This window comes from Danio rerio, chromosome 5, assembly GCF_049306965.1.
Source record: "Danio rerio strain Tuebingen ecotype United States chromosome 5, GRCz12tu, whole genome shotgun sequence".
In the NCBI taxonomy this organism is placed as follows: domain Eukaryota; kingdom Metazoa; phylum Chordata; class Actinopteri; order Cypriniformes; family Danionidae; genus Danio; species Danio rerio.
The window spans coordinates 61,414,130-61,428,540 of NC_133180.1; the positions used below are offsets into that span (position 1 = coordinate 61,414,130).

At 37.0% G+C, this 14,411-nt stretch overlaps 1 protein-coding gene across 1 annotated transcript in view; it reads right to left on the reverse strand.

Moving 5' to 3' along the window:
• Nucleotides 1–6,755: 6,755 nt before the first annotated feature.
• Nucleotides 6,756–14,411, reverse strand: part of mks1 (MKS transition zone complex subunit 1) — a 28,385-nt gene continuing 20,729 nt past the window's right edge. Inside the window, exon 18 of the mRNA NM_001077373.2 lies at nt 6,756–7,055. Within this exon, the coding sequence (NP_001070841.2) occupies nt 6,952–7,055 (104 nt within the window). The 3' untranslated portion in view covers nt 6,756–6,951. The remainder of the gene's footprint in view (nt 7,056–14,411) is intronic.

Below are 14,411 nucleotides of genomic sequence, written 5' to 3' on the forward strand. Positions count from 1 at the left end.
CAAAGGAAACCCACGCAAACACAGGGAGAACAAGCAAACTCCACATGAAAATGCCATTTGACACACCGTGTTGCCCCCAGCATAACATTGATTAAAAGTTGCACATCTGTTCATATTTTATTTTAAAAATTAATTATGCCTATACGGATATTGTGTGCACTTACAATGACTGGGGCCAAAGTTTCTCATTCCAATTTTATAAAAGCATTTACTTCACTACTTGCACTAAGCTGTTATTTTCGTGTATTGGGTAATGGCTCATTATTGGTAACCTGAGATGACAGACTCTGCAGCACTATATAAAGAGTCCATCAGCAACTCATCTGCCATGTACTGGGTGCAGTGTCTGCTACGATTTCATTAGCAGCAAATGAACAATGCATAGCAGCTTTAGAAGACCCCTATGTCCTTGTACAACATTTTTTTTCTTATTTAGCTGCAAAAAGAAAATATTTTAAAACACGTTCTTCTCAGTCATAACATATTTCATCTTAGAATCAAACAGGATGATATTAAAGATATTAAGATATTAAAAAATACAATGGAAGTCAATGGTTACGTGTTTCCAGCTATCATCAAAATATATTTTTTTGTGTTCAACAGAAGAAAGAAACTTAAATGAAGTTTATATATAAACTAATTGCGAGAGGATCACATGCTTATGATTGCTTGCAGCTGGCCCCGCATTATTCAATTTATTATTCACCAATTACACGATTTCTAAGCCACTATAAGTACCCCAAGTTCCATATGACAGCCATATTCGTTTTGAAGAATCCCCCCTTCCACCCCCACTTCTCCTCCTTTTCTAGAAGGGTAGCACGGTGGCCCAGTGGTTAGCACTGTTGCCTCACAGCAAGAACGTCACTGGTTCTAGTCCTTACCAAGCCAGCTGACATTTCTACACGTTCTCCCCATGCTCACGTGGCTTTCCCCCGGGTTCTCCGGTTTCCTCCCACCGTCAAAAACCATGCAACTTAAGTTAATTGACTAATCCAAACCGGCATCATAGACATGCTCCTAGTAAATGGTTATCTCTTAAGAGCAATCACTATCTGTTCATTAGCTACTACAGCAGGGGAGTTCTCGAGATCTACCTGAGATCAAACTCCCCTCTCGCCTTGCGAATGGGAGGAAGCCCCGGGGTCGAGGATCTTATGAGCTTAGGGCTCTCTCCCAGGACAGCATGCCAAACAAGCTTTATAAACAATAATCAGCTAAGTGTGAACTCTTGAAACAGGGGTTTTGGGGTTAACTATGCCTTTAAAGCATGGTTTATCTTCAGTGAAACATTTGCCATAAATGTATTACTCTAATGTGGTTCCATTGTATGACTTTTTATGTTAAGGAACACATGTTCGACACAAGAAACACAAATGTTGGTAAATGTAGAGTTTGTTGTGTTCTTCAGAAAAAAAAAAATGAATCTTTCAAATTTTAATGATTCAGCTGCTCTTGAAAAATTGACTGAATTAATGATTTAGCGACAAAAATGCTGGGTTCCACACAATTCCAACCTGTTGTCACAACACCAAATTAATGAAGTTAACACACTCATTTTTACAAGTATAGGTGGATAACAACATAAAACAATTAGGTTGTTTCCTAAAGAAACCTTAAGATTTGTGTTGTTTCAACTCATTTTAAATGAGTTTGCTTGAACAAGCAGAAAAATAAAATTTTTGAGCGTAAAGTTCTATTATTAAGAAATCAGTTTATTGAAATAAACCACATTAATAAACTGTGACAAAAATGTTCTTTTGAATGTGTAGTTTTACAATCTTAATTTATATCCTGTGCTTTAATGGTGCAGTGTGTACGTTTGATACCCAGTGGTTGAACTAGGTAGGAGTAGGTAGGTAGCACAAGGTAACGCGGGATTAAATGTAAATGTAGAGTTTTAAGGTATTTGCTCAGGGTTAACTAGGGCATGCCTCCGAGGTAATACACATTCGGCAAACGTCTTCCTGACAATTATTGAAAAAGTTAGGCAAAATTTGGATGAGAAACACAGGAAAAAACATTTTTGCAGAATAAAAACATTTTTGTTATACTCTGTTTTTTATATAAAATAAATCTGTAAACGTATGTCAGTAAAATCGTATATTGTTGTGATTACCAATTTCTAGGCTAAAAGATTAAATCATTATGATAAATGTAAAAAACACAGTGACTGCTAGCCAGCTTTGAGGAAAACACAACACAGCGGGGTTAGTTGTAAAAGTTAGTTAGGGGTTAGTTACAATTAAGCCACACACTGTTGGACACCAGTAAACAAACAAAATTAATTTTAGAATTTTGAGTTTAATGCTGGTAACTTTTTGAATAAAAAGTTTTTTTTAATAGTAAATATTGTTCGAATATATATATATATTTTTTATTGCTAATAATGCAAATGAATGCATTGTATAATAATGGATAAATGCATAATTAAGCAAATAGATTCAAATGTGTTTATCCAATAAACAAATAAATAAATAGAAATACTGTGCTATGTAGAATAAAAAAGAAATGAGCCAGCTACTGAGGAAATAAAGCTACTATTTAAATTAAACAGAAATTAAATTTACTGTGTGAAATCTGCCTTTGTTAGCATGTCACAACCAACCCTCTGTCTGTTACAACTTGCCCCACAGGTGGGGTAAATAGTATCATTTTTACTCCTGGCACTTTTAGCAATACTGCACAGAAGCCATAAGTCCGGCGATCATAATTCCAGTGCTCATTTGTAGGGGAGGCTTGTGTGTTGCTGGTAAAATAATATGGTTTGTCTTACCTCATTACTTTGTTAATTATTTGACCAAAACCAAACAGTGTTGCTTTGTGCCCCGCTCTCCCCTATTACATTCCTGGATTAAAAGAAACACAATCGCAGGTTACCAGATTGATGACCAACAGGAGCGAGTCTGACTATCAAGCCTAAAGACTGATTTAAATCCTGTTCTAAATAAAAGCAACGGCACAAGAATATTCTCCATATTAAAAAGAGTTTTTGTTCTTAACAACACTTGAAATTTATATTTTAGAAATATATTCAGAAATATAAACAGCTTCTGTTTCTTGCAGCTGAAAATCAGGAAACTATTACAATGATCACCTGACATGACATTTATTGTACATGACATTTATTGCCATACTGAAAGCAGCAGCAGATCTCCCCTCAGATCTTGAAAATAAAATAAACCGTTTGAAATTAAACTTTAGAACTCTGAAATAATGCAAACCAACACACGGTGATTCAACATGTACATTTAATATTGCTAAAGGTTTAATATGCAGTAATTAGATTATAAACCTTACCATTTTGTGACTGAGTTCATATGCTGTGCTTATAATTGGCTGTATTTAAATACCTGTTGTGTTTCGTCTGGTGCAAACATCCAAATTCCTCATCACTGCAAATCTCATCACATAGAGTTGTTATGACACAGGGTTACCATGTAACCTGCTCACCTAATGTTTACGTTTGTAACATTTATATTATTTGCTAATTAATAACCACCTCATGTGGATCTCTGAACCTATGGGCTCTATTTTGTTGATCCATGCGCAAAGTGCAAAGCGCAGAGCGCAAAAGCAATTAGGGCGCGTCGGAATCCACTTTTGCTGATTTAAGGACGGAAAAATCTGCTTTGTGCCGCAGTACATGGTCTAAAAGGGTTGAGCTTATTTTTTTAATGAGTTATAGGTGTGTTTTGAGAATAAACCAATCAGAGTCTTATCTCCCATTCCCTTTAAGAGTCAGTTGCGTTGCGCCATAGCGCATTTGCTATTGTTTTTCAGATAAGCAATCATGTTTACTTAGTATGATTCCTAAATATCTACAAACATATTATGGTATTTTTATGCAATTTCAATTTGTATAAATTCGTTTAAAATTATACAATCTAATACGTACAATTTAGTAAAATTTCCTCATCACCCAATGACGGTTGGGGTTAGGGGTGGGGTTAGATTAGGTGCCATGCCTCCTTTTTAAAATTGAACATTTTCGTACAACTAAACTCTGCCACTACACTGACAAAATGTAAAATACTTACGTTTCCTTGTGAAATCAGGCTGGGTATTTTTATGCTTTAGAAAAGTCAAAAACGTACATACAACACCTTTGAATAAGGTTTACTATGTATGTTTCCATTAGTGTAACACTGTCTCTGACCTTGTGTCTCTAGTGATGTGAGGTCATGGGCAGGATGCATTTTGACAAAAGCAGGTGCTGCAGGGGTCAAGAACAATTCTGACTTCCTCTACGCTGCACTACTCTAATAATAACTCTTACATTTTTTTGATGAATAAAGTACCCCTGTTTTACAGAGAAGAATCTCATTAATTCGTTCATTTCGGCTTAGTCACTTTATTAATCCGGAGTCGCCACAGCGGAATGAACCGCCCTGAGAAGAATCTTTAGAGTCTAAATCTTTTCATTACAAAGAACTTTTTTGGATAGGTTGGTTGAATGGATTTTAAAAACACTTCATGAAATCCTACACCCTAAAAAGACCCACTTGAGAACCTTTATTTTTAAGAATGAAAATGGAGAACACTTTACAGTAGCATGTCACCCAAAGAGTCTGCACACGTCGCTTCACTTTACACATGGACAGGTGGTCTGAGAGACAGTGAGCTCTGTTTTAATTCCACTGCTGATAGCTGACATTATGTTCTCACTTATCCATCCAAATTTAATGAAGGCCACGGGATCATGCGTGCCTTTTGATATACAATACTTTCAGCAAGAATTGAAGACAACTACAAAGTAACTTTAAAAAAAATTAGCAGTGAATCAAAAAATGGCCTTCTGCATCTATGATGTGTTTATATATAAGATGGTGCCATCTGCTGTTCATTCATGTGCATAGAGCAGACCCACTTGTACAGTTAAAGAGATAGTCCATCCAAAATGAAAACTCTGGCATTATTTACTCACCCTCAATTTTTCCAAACCTGTTCCAAAAAGATATTTGTTTCATTTAGTAGGTTTTGCTTCTACTTTGGATAAACGGCTGATGGTTTCCAAGATTTTTAACAGAAACATTACAAGTGTAATTAAATGGTGAGGAAATTAGCATGTTTAGGTGAACTATCCCTTCAGCAATATAAATGAATATGCATCAAATAAACGATGTTTGTTTTCCCCACAGAACAAGTGCCCAACCACAGTAGTTTATCACATTATCTATGAACATTATCTAAATGTTTCTCCTCTCCATTTTTGAAGGTGCAGTATGTAAGTTTGACACTCGGTGGTTGAAATAGGTATTACATTCCTGGATCAAAACAAACGCAAGTGTTGGTTGCCAGATTGAGGACCAACAGGTGCAAGTCTGACGATCAAGCCTAAAGGCTGATTAAAACCATATTCTAAATAAAAGTAACGGCACGTGATGGAAGCAATGTTCTCCATTTACTAAAAGGAGTTTTTGTTCTAACCAACACCTCGAACTGATATATTAGAAAAGTCTTCTATTTCTTTTAGCTGAACAACAAGAAACTGACAATGACCACTTCAGGTACACCTCATGTGCTTTATTCAACGTTAGATGCTAATAATTTAAGTTTGAATGCAGTTTTACATGACATGTATTGTCATTTACTGAAAGCAGCAGCAGATTGAATTTGAATTTCAGAACTGGGACTCGAAATAAAACACATCAGTGATTCAGCATGTACATTTAATAATGGTAAAAAGGTTTAATATGTATTAATTAGGGTATAAACCTTACCATTTTATGCATATGCTGTGCTTCTTAATGGCTGTATTTAATTTTTGTCGTGTTTTGTCTGGTGCAAACAGCCAAATTGTTTATCACTGTGAATCATGTCATGTAGCATGTTGTCAGGACACAGGGTTACAATATAACCTGCTCACCTAATGTTTACTTTCCTAATATTTATATTATTTGCTAATTAATAACTGTATCATGTGAAACTCTGAATACGCATCTCATTTCAGAGTCTGCTACAGTCCACCGGAGGTCGCATTTCAGTCACAGACGCATGCTTTGGGAGCCTTTCTGAATGAATGAACGTAACAGCATAAGTGCACATTACAGTTAAAAAAAAACCCCATAATAAATCATTCAAGAGTTCACACTTAGCTGATGATTGATTATAAGCAAGTTTGGCATGCTGTCCCGGGAGAGAGCCCTGAGCTCGAAGGTTCTTGAGCCCTGGGCTCCCTCCCGTTTGGAGGAAGAGAGGGGAGCCTCGAGCTCAGGTAGATCTCGACAACTCCCCCTTGATAATAGCTAAAGACTAAAAATTGAATGCTATTAAAAGATATGCTGCATTATTAGATTACCTGTATTGAAAATTTAGATTTATCAATTTACTTGTTGTGCATGTTTTTGGAATGTGGAAGGAAGCTGGAGAAAACCCGGGGAAAACCCACGCAAGCACGGAAAGAACATGCAAACTACACACAGAAACGACCAACGGCCTGTTAAGGAACTAGAACCGGTGATGTTCTTGCTGTGAGGCGACAGTGCTAGTCACTGGGCCACCGTGCTGCCCTATGGAGGGAAAGGTGAAAAGGTTGGGGTGGAAGGGGGTATTCTTCAAATCGAAGATGACTGTAGTGGAAAAACACTGGCTCTTTATAGTGGTTAGGAATGGCCTGATTGGTAGATCAAGCATGCTAATGCAGAACCAGCCGTGTTCAATCATAATCACGTGCTCCTCTCGAAATTAGTTTATGAATAAACTTCACTTATCAACATGGTACATGTACTTAGAAAACACTTTTAACTAAGCAGTTTAGGATAATTCAATAGCCATGTCTTTATTAAGTTTATTAAGTCTTTATTAGGTCTTCACTAACATGGGAGCTTTACTAATTTCTAGTTTCTTTTCTCAGAGCTTAACTAAAAAAAAATCAACAAAAAAGTATTATACATATAAACAAATACCATGACCAGCATTATTACATATGTTTTATCAGTTTTGATGTTCCTAAGCAGAAGACTCTGAGTTTAATAGTGCAGACGTGTTGATGAGGTCTCTGGGTAAAGTCTCTCTGGCCTCCTGCATGCGCTTATGGGCCCTCTGAAACGCTTCTGAAAAATCACAAACAAACAGCAGATTTTTAGAAACATGTTGCTATTCTGTACTGTTGTAATATTATATTATATTATATTATATTATATTATATTATATTATATTATATTATATTATATTATATCCTTCTGAGACCCGAATTTTTTTTCTTTTTCTTTTTTTTTCTGTGGTTTCCTAGATCCTTTGGGTTAAAAAAATTCTCCAATTTAGAGTGTTTACATTTTGTTTTAATTTTTAATTTTACAGCATGTCCAGTGGAGTGGACCATAGGACCATTTTAGTTCAAAACGACTGCCACTCAGACAACAAAACTGTACAGGATATGGCTGTAAAGGGATAATAATCCAATATTAATGTAACAAAAACAAAACAAAAACTTTTTTTTTCCTTTTGTATTGAAATTCCTGAAACAGTTTAGTCTGAAAGAGAGCTGAACTTTGAAAAAAAAGAAGTGATGTTATTATTATATTATATTATATTATATTATATTATATTATATTATATCGTTAAATAGTAATAATACATTTTTATAACTACTAATAGATTTAGGTTTTCAAAGAACTAAAAAAGGTGTTAAAATGAAATTAAAATAAAAAATGCTATAATGGTGTACACATAAATGTATTCGTAATTAATCAGCCATGTGTTTTCTGAATATAAAATGTTTTAGCTTTACATAAGTAGGAAAATATATTTTATTCATATATATATATATATATATATATATATATATATATATATATATATATATATATATATATATATATATATATATATATATATAACAAACATTTCTCAGAAATAAAGTTTAATTGAGTCATTCGCCTACGGTAATATTGAAAAAAATTACTATTGCGGTATGACGGTATTTATATATATATATATATATATATAAATATATATATATATATATATATATATATATATATATATATATATATATATATATATATATATATATATATATATTAGATTAGATTATGCATTACATATTTAAGAGATTATATATAATGTTTATATTATTTTTTTTTTCACATTTTCATGACACCTTATATACCCAGTGTTTTTAAGAACTGTTTTTATAAATAGTTTAACCTGATATACACTGGTTTACCTTGTCTTAACCAATGATGCTTTTCATATTTTAAACCATTTTTATTACATAAAATAAAATATTTAAAGGTGCAGTATGTGATTGTCTAAAGAAACATTTTTGTTGTGCTGGTGGAAAGTCTTCACAGTCCAATATTAAGGATTAAAGTAATGGGGTATATGCCGAAGCATGCTAGTAGGACTTTTATTTGCCAGTAACCTGGGTTAAGCGCTTCCGGCGAATTCAATGCCAATGCAAAATCCGGTGCGTTTAAGGTCTGTTTTCTTTAAAATCAGCGATCTCCACTAGCTGAGTGATATCCGATTTAAAGTGGGTCTCAGATTGTACAAGAAGCATTGCATTAAATTACATTTTCCCCCGCCATATATTTATAATATGAGCATTTATTTTACCCCAGTATATTCAATGGAGCTTCTGCGTTAGCCTGCAGATTCTGACGGGCGCGTGCGAGTGAACAGCTTTTTGTCTTGTTTTACGCTTGAGCAACTAAATAAATGCTAAAGTTTATTTAACTGAATGTATTTTAATGACATTGCAACATTAATGCTGCATAAGGAACCGTGTAAAATGGTAAAAAGTTCACAATAACAGGTCACCGGAAGTGTATCAGCATGGGAACTGCACTAGCTCGGCATATACCCTATTGAACTAATTGTATTTATATGCATTTGTATATTCTGGGTAAGGCATAAGACTAAAAAATTTTCGTACAATTAAAATTTGTCGGGCCGACAATTCCCATAATTCTGATAAGTAGCCCAAACTGTCAACAAATCCGTCAACAAATATAGATTTGTACAATTGCGCACCTCTGTTCACGCAGATCCGCCAATGCATGTACACATGTGCCATGGCCATGTGGATACGAGTGACAGTGGTAAAAACAAATGCTGAATCAAAAGTTTTTAAAATTCTGAATTAATATTGAAGTAACTTTTGCACGCTGGAGGATGACACCATGGCTGAAGTATTTCTTTTAGACAGAAAATGTTGTTTTTAAAGTATTTTAATCACGCAAAGCTTATGTAGATTTTGTTGTTTTATTAATGGGTTCTATGCACAGAATTGTTGTTCAGCCATTGAAAATTTCCGGCAAAAGATTGATGTGACTATTTTTAGTTTCATAAAGGAACTTTTACAGGATTTGCCTGGTTTAGCATTAAGTTTTATTTATTGCACTGGCTGAGCAGTACTTAAATAAGGAGATGGACAGGGAGTACCAACAACTTCAAGTTTTGTCCGACGTGTTGCCGTATTACAAGTTAACCATCACTAGTAAACTCCTTTATTAGTCGTAGATTAGTGTCGCAAATATACAGTGCTTACGTGAATATTACATCACTGAAGTGTTTATCTAAATTATTAAACATTACTTTAGCATAAACATAGAGGGTGCTGGATAAAACAGAATTGCTGTGCTGGTATTTCAGCATGTACTTGAAACATTGGCCATGCATTGCTGTTTTGGTTTTCCTCAATGTTTGCAGAACCGCAAGACTCCACAGCATCCTCTTTTGTACTGAGAAGGTGGCGTCGGTTTCTATGATACACCTGACCATCTGAAGTGCGAACATGATAGAATCTTTCTGTGCTGTCAGGATGAACAACAACAGCAGGCTTACTGAGCCCATGTTTCTATATGCGAACAGGTTGTCCAATGCGAAGCTGTGACAGTGGATGGGCTGAACGATCATAATACTTTTTCTGATGCTGATGCTGCTTTGCCCTTTCACAGCAAGCCTCTGTGACTTTGACAATTACAGGTAGGAGCTGCTTGTTTGTGGTTGGCAGTATGGATCACAGTCTGTGACTCATAAGGAGCTGGGCAGGTGACGTAAAGCTGTCAACAGGTGTTTTTCTATACTCTAACAAACGGAGATAGAGATCTTTCCTGTCCATCTTGGCTTTTGTCAATATTGATTTTTTTGATCTGCACAGTCTTCTCAGCCAAACCAATGCTCTTGGAGTAATAGGGGCTAGTGGTGGTATGTGTGAAACCCCATGTCTTTGCAAAGTCTTCGAACTCCTTGCCTCGATATTGTGGACCATTGTCGGAGACAAATTTCTGTGCCATACCATGTCTCGCAAAAATCACTTACAGTTTGCTGATTACAGTGGCGGCCTTTGTGTTGGTGAGTTTGTCGACTTCAAAGAACCGGCTATAGTAGTCTCCTGTAATCATGTATTCTTCATGATTCCAGGTGAAAATATCTGAAGCTACTTGCTATGGTCTGATTGATATTTTGTGAGAAATCATGAGGTCTGTAGTGTTCGAACGACGTTGCTCCAGGCAAGTATCGCATGTTTCGACAATGTGTTCTATTTGCTTACACATTCCTGGCCAGAATAACATATCTCGTGCTCTTTGTTTTGAGTTTTCTACACCCATGTGACCAACATGAATGGGTGTGAGCATTTCTTTTCTGGGTGAGGTGGGTATGACTATTTTCTCAACTTTGAGAATGATTGCATTAGTCAATGAGAGTTCGTCTCGGAACTTCCAGAAATCACTGATGCCTGCCGGGCATTTCTTCCTCTCTTCAGGCCATCCATTCAGAATCACTTGCTTCAGCCAAATGAACTGGTTGTCTGATTTAAGCAGGTCGCACACCAAAAGCGCCGCTTGGCGACGCCCAATGCCAAGCAGCGCCATGCATTTTAGAATTCTAAACATAGGTTTCTATCAGGGTACACACACCGGCGCGGCAAGTCGCCGGCACCCAGCCATGACTCAGGAAGCAGTTCATATTTCAGCTGCGCCACAGAGAGCCATCTGATTAGTTTCATGTTAAATATCATGTGAATGTGTGCGTCTGGTGTGTGTTACTTTAAACTGGCATGTGCGCGCCGTGTCGCGGCGCCGAGCGGCACTTCTGGTGTGCGACCTGCTTAAGTCTCAGCAAGGATCTGTTTCAGTTTTGTGTCACTGACTGGTAAGCTTTTATATAGCATGTGAACTTGCAAGTCCATTTCTTTGCTGAGATTGTCGTGCTCTGTCTCTATGGATTTTCTAGAGGGTGTCTGCCACTGGAATCTCCTTTCCTGGTCAGTGTACAATGGCTGTATAATGCTTGCAGCCGAATAGGACCGCATAGAGCTATTTGAGCATAGCCCACCTTACATTCAGTCAGTGACCTTCATGCATAGCTGAGCAGCTTTTTGTCCTGAAGCAGGACTGCTCCAAGGCCATACCTTGATTCGCCCACTTGAAGGTGTAGTTTTTCTGTGGGTCATATTATGCAAGAACCGGTCCAGGTTCCTTAGTTATGAGGTCTTTCATTTTTTTGAATGCATCATCATGCTGAGAATCCCATATGAACTTGCTGGACTGTATAAGCAGTTAATGAAGTGGCGCATTAATGTCCAATAAACAGGGAGCAAACTTGGACAGGTTCTTTATCATTTACCCAGGACTGTTTCGAGCTCTGCTTTGCTCTTAGGTGGCTCCATGTTATTGATCGCTGATACCTTTTCAGGGTCTGGCTTGATTCCTTCAGCAGATAAGCAGTGACCAAAGTACCACAAAGTACCCGAACCTCAGGAGCACTCACAATGTTGATCTCAGGGTTGAGTTTCACACCTTTCTCACAAGACCTTTGCAACATTGCGTGCAAGTTGAAGTCAAGCTATTTTTTGGTTTGTCCATACACCAGGATATCATCAATGATTGAAATGACACCTCTTAGACGTTCCTACATCTCTTAAATTTAGTGTTGAAATTCATCCTGTGCGGAAGTGATGCCAAATGGGAGATCTCAAAATTGGTACCTTCCAAATGAACTGTTAAATGTCGTGAGCTCGGATGACTACTCTGTCAGTTTGATTGCTCAGTACCCTTAAAAGGCATTTAAAACACTGAAGTACTTTGCACCCATTAATTTGGGTTTGATGTCTTCTATCGGTAGTAAAGGGTAGAAAGGACATTTGATCGCTTTGGTCTAAGCATATTCTGTCACGGGTGCTAAGCATATTCTAAGTTTGCGGGTTCTCGGTTTTTTCCACAACTATAAGTGCATTTACGCAGTCAGTGGGCTCTGTTACCCTTATTATGACCAGTTGTCTTTCCATATTTTGCAGCTCTTCTTTCAGACTATGCCACATAGGGCCAGAGGTACCCTTCTTGGAGGATAAACAACTGGAGTTGCATCAGATTTCAGATGGATTGTGCATTCCCCTGGGAATAATCCAATGCCATCGAATACATCAGCATATTCCTCCATGATGCATTTGTCCTCTTTAAGTGCATTTACTGAGAGGTCCAGGCATGCGTTTAGACCTAACACGTGCAGTATTTTGTCTACAAATGCTTGTTCGATGTCACCTGGTTTTTGTAAGACTGAATCCACAAAAAACTCTGCAGGTGGGTCTTCTTCTTGAAACCTCTTTGCTTACTGCATACATATTCCTTTTGTAAGCAGAACGACATACTTTGGCGAAATTTTCCACATTTGCCACACTGTTTACCTTTAACGGGGTATTTCTCAGATGGACTGTGAGCCTGGTTGCCACAGCAATCGCAACCTCTGCAGCGATGCTGTGCCGTGATTCCTGCTGCAATGTGAAGCTTTCACTTCAGCTTTCTTTGCTTTCTTCTGTGACCCTCTCTGTGTGTTGACAGTGTGTAGCATATGATCGCGGGGATTGTATGCGCTGTTTGCGAACATTTTGAGCTGAGCTTGTGCAACTTCGTGCGATCTGGCTATGTCCATGGCCTTGTCCAGCGTTAACTCGGTATCAACGCTCACAAGCTTCTCTCCCACTCGAAGAGGGTGAATGCCAAACACGATGCGATCTCTGACCATTTCATCACTGTCTGCATAAGAACAGTCTTTCACTAATAGTCTTAGCTCAGTTACAAGTAGCTCAAAACTTTCATTTGCTCCTTGTATCCTTTCATGAAATTTATCTCTGGCAATGATTTTGTTCATTTTGGGCATCACATATGCTTAATACTTGTAATAGCATGTTTGCAGTACCTTTGCTTCATCTGCCGTCAGCGCCCAGGTGTTGAATACTGTATATCTCTTCCTTTTTCTCCTATCCAAAGTATAAGTGAAATAACTGCACTTTTCGTCTTCTCTCCTTTTTTAAAGTGGAAACGCGAACATGAGCTCTGCATGCTGTCTGAATTTCCTGCATGCGTCGGGTAAATTTGACAATTCCCAGTTCATGTGCGGCGATGGTACTCCTGCTGAATCCATTTTAAAATTTAATTTTTCTTCTGACACCATGTCTTGTTCTGCGTTTAGTTTTATTTGTTGCAATGGGCATGCAGTACTTAAATGAGAAGACAGACAGGGAGTACCAACAACTTCCAATTTTAATCCACAACGTGTTTCCGTATTACAGGTTAACCATCACTAGTTAACTCCTCTACTAGTTGTAAATTAGCGTCAAATATTCAGTGCTTACGTGATTATTACACAGCATCGATAATATAGATTTTTTTAGTAAATAGAGCTATTCCACCTATCCTGCTTTATTGAGGTGAAGTTGGTTTTATATTCATGCGCCCCCTATATAGAAATAACATTGTACTCTAAATATTCAGTCTGAAATAGCGTGCGTATGGTTTAGTAATAATTGTAATTCCTGAATGCCGCTGGCAAACCACTAAGCATACAGTAGTCGCTTTAGGACAAAGCGTGTGAGTGAGTAAGACCAGCGATCCTTGCATATATGAAATATTTGCTTGCTACACAACAGAAAATGTGCTAGATATAATACAGTTTTTCATTCAGAATTGTAGTATTATAAAGTACTATAAAGTTTTCTAACTGGCGAATGACATGATCTAGTGGGTCTCTTTCATCTTTAATGTGCGAGTTCACAATTGCAGAAGGCGTGGCTTTGTATGGCAGGGGAGGGATTGTGTTTGGAAGATATAATACTAACCTGTTAGCATTTAGGTAGATCACCTACTGCACCTTTAAGCCACCCTGTGGCCCCGTTGAAGAAATTAGTCTAAGGTGAAACTCTTTTTCTTTAGCAATCAAACATACAATTTTTGTATGTCAATCAACAACCTATAAGATACCATCAGTTGCCAAGATAGGATGAAAAACATGCAAGACTTGCAACATGATGCAATAGTGCGGTGATACACAATTCATTTTATATAAAGTCAGGTAACACTTTATAATAACTATCCATTACAACTAGTTAATAGGCCATTAATAAACTGTTAGTTAATGGGTTATAAATGACTCGTTAAATAAAAGTTAATAGTTTGTTAATTATT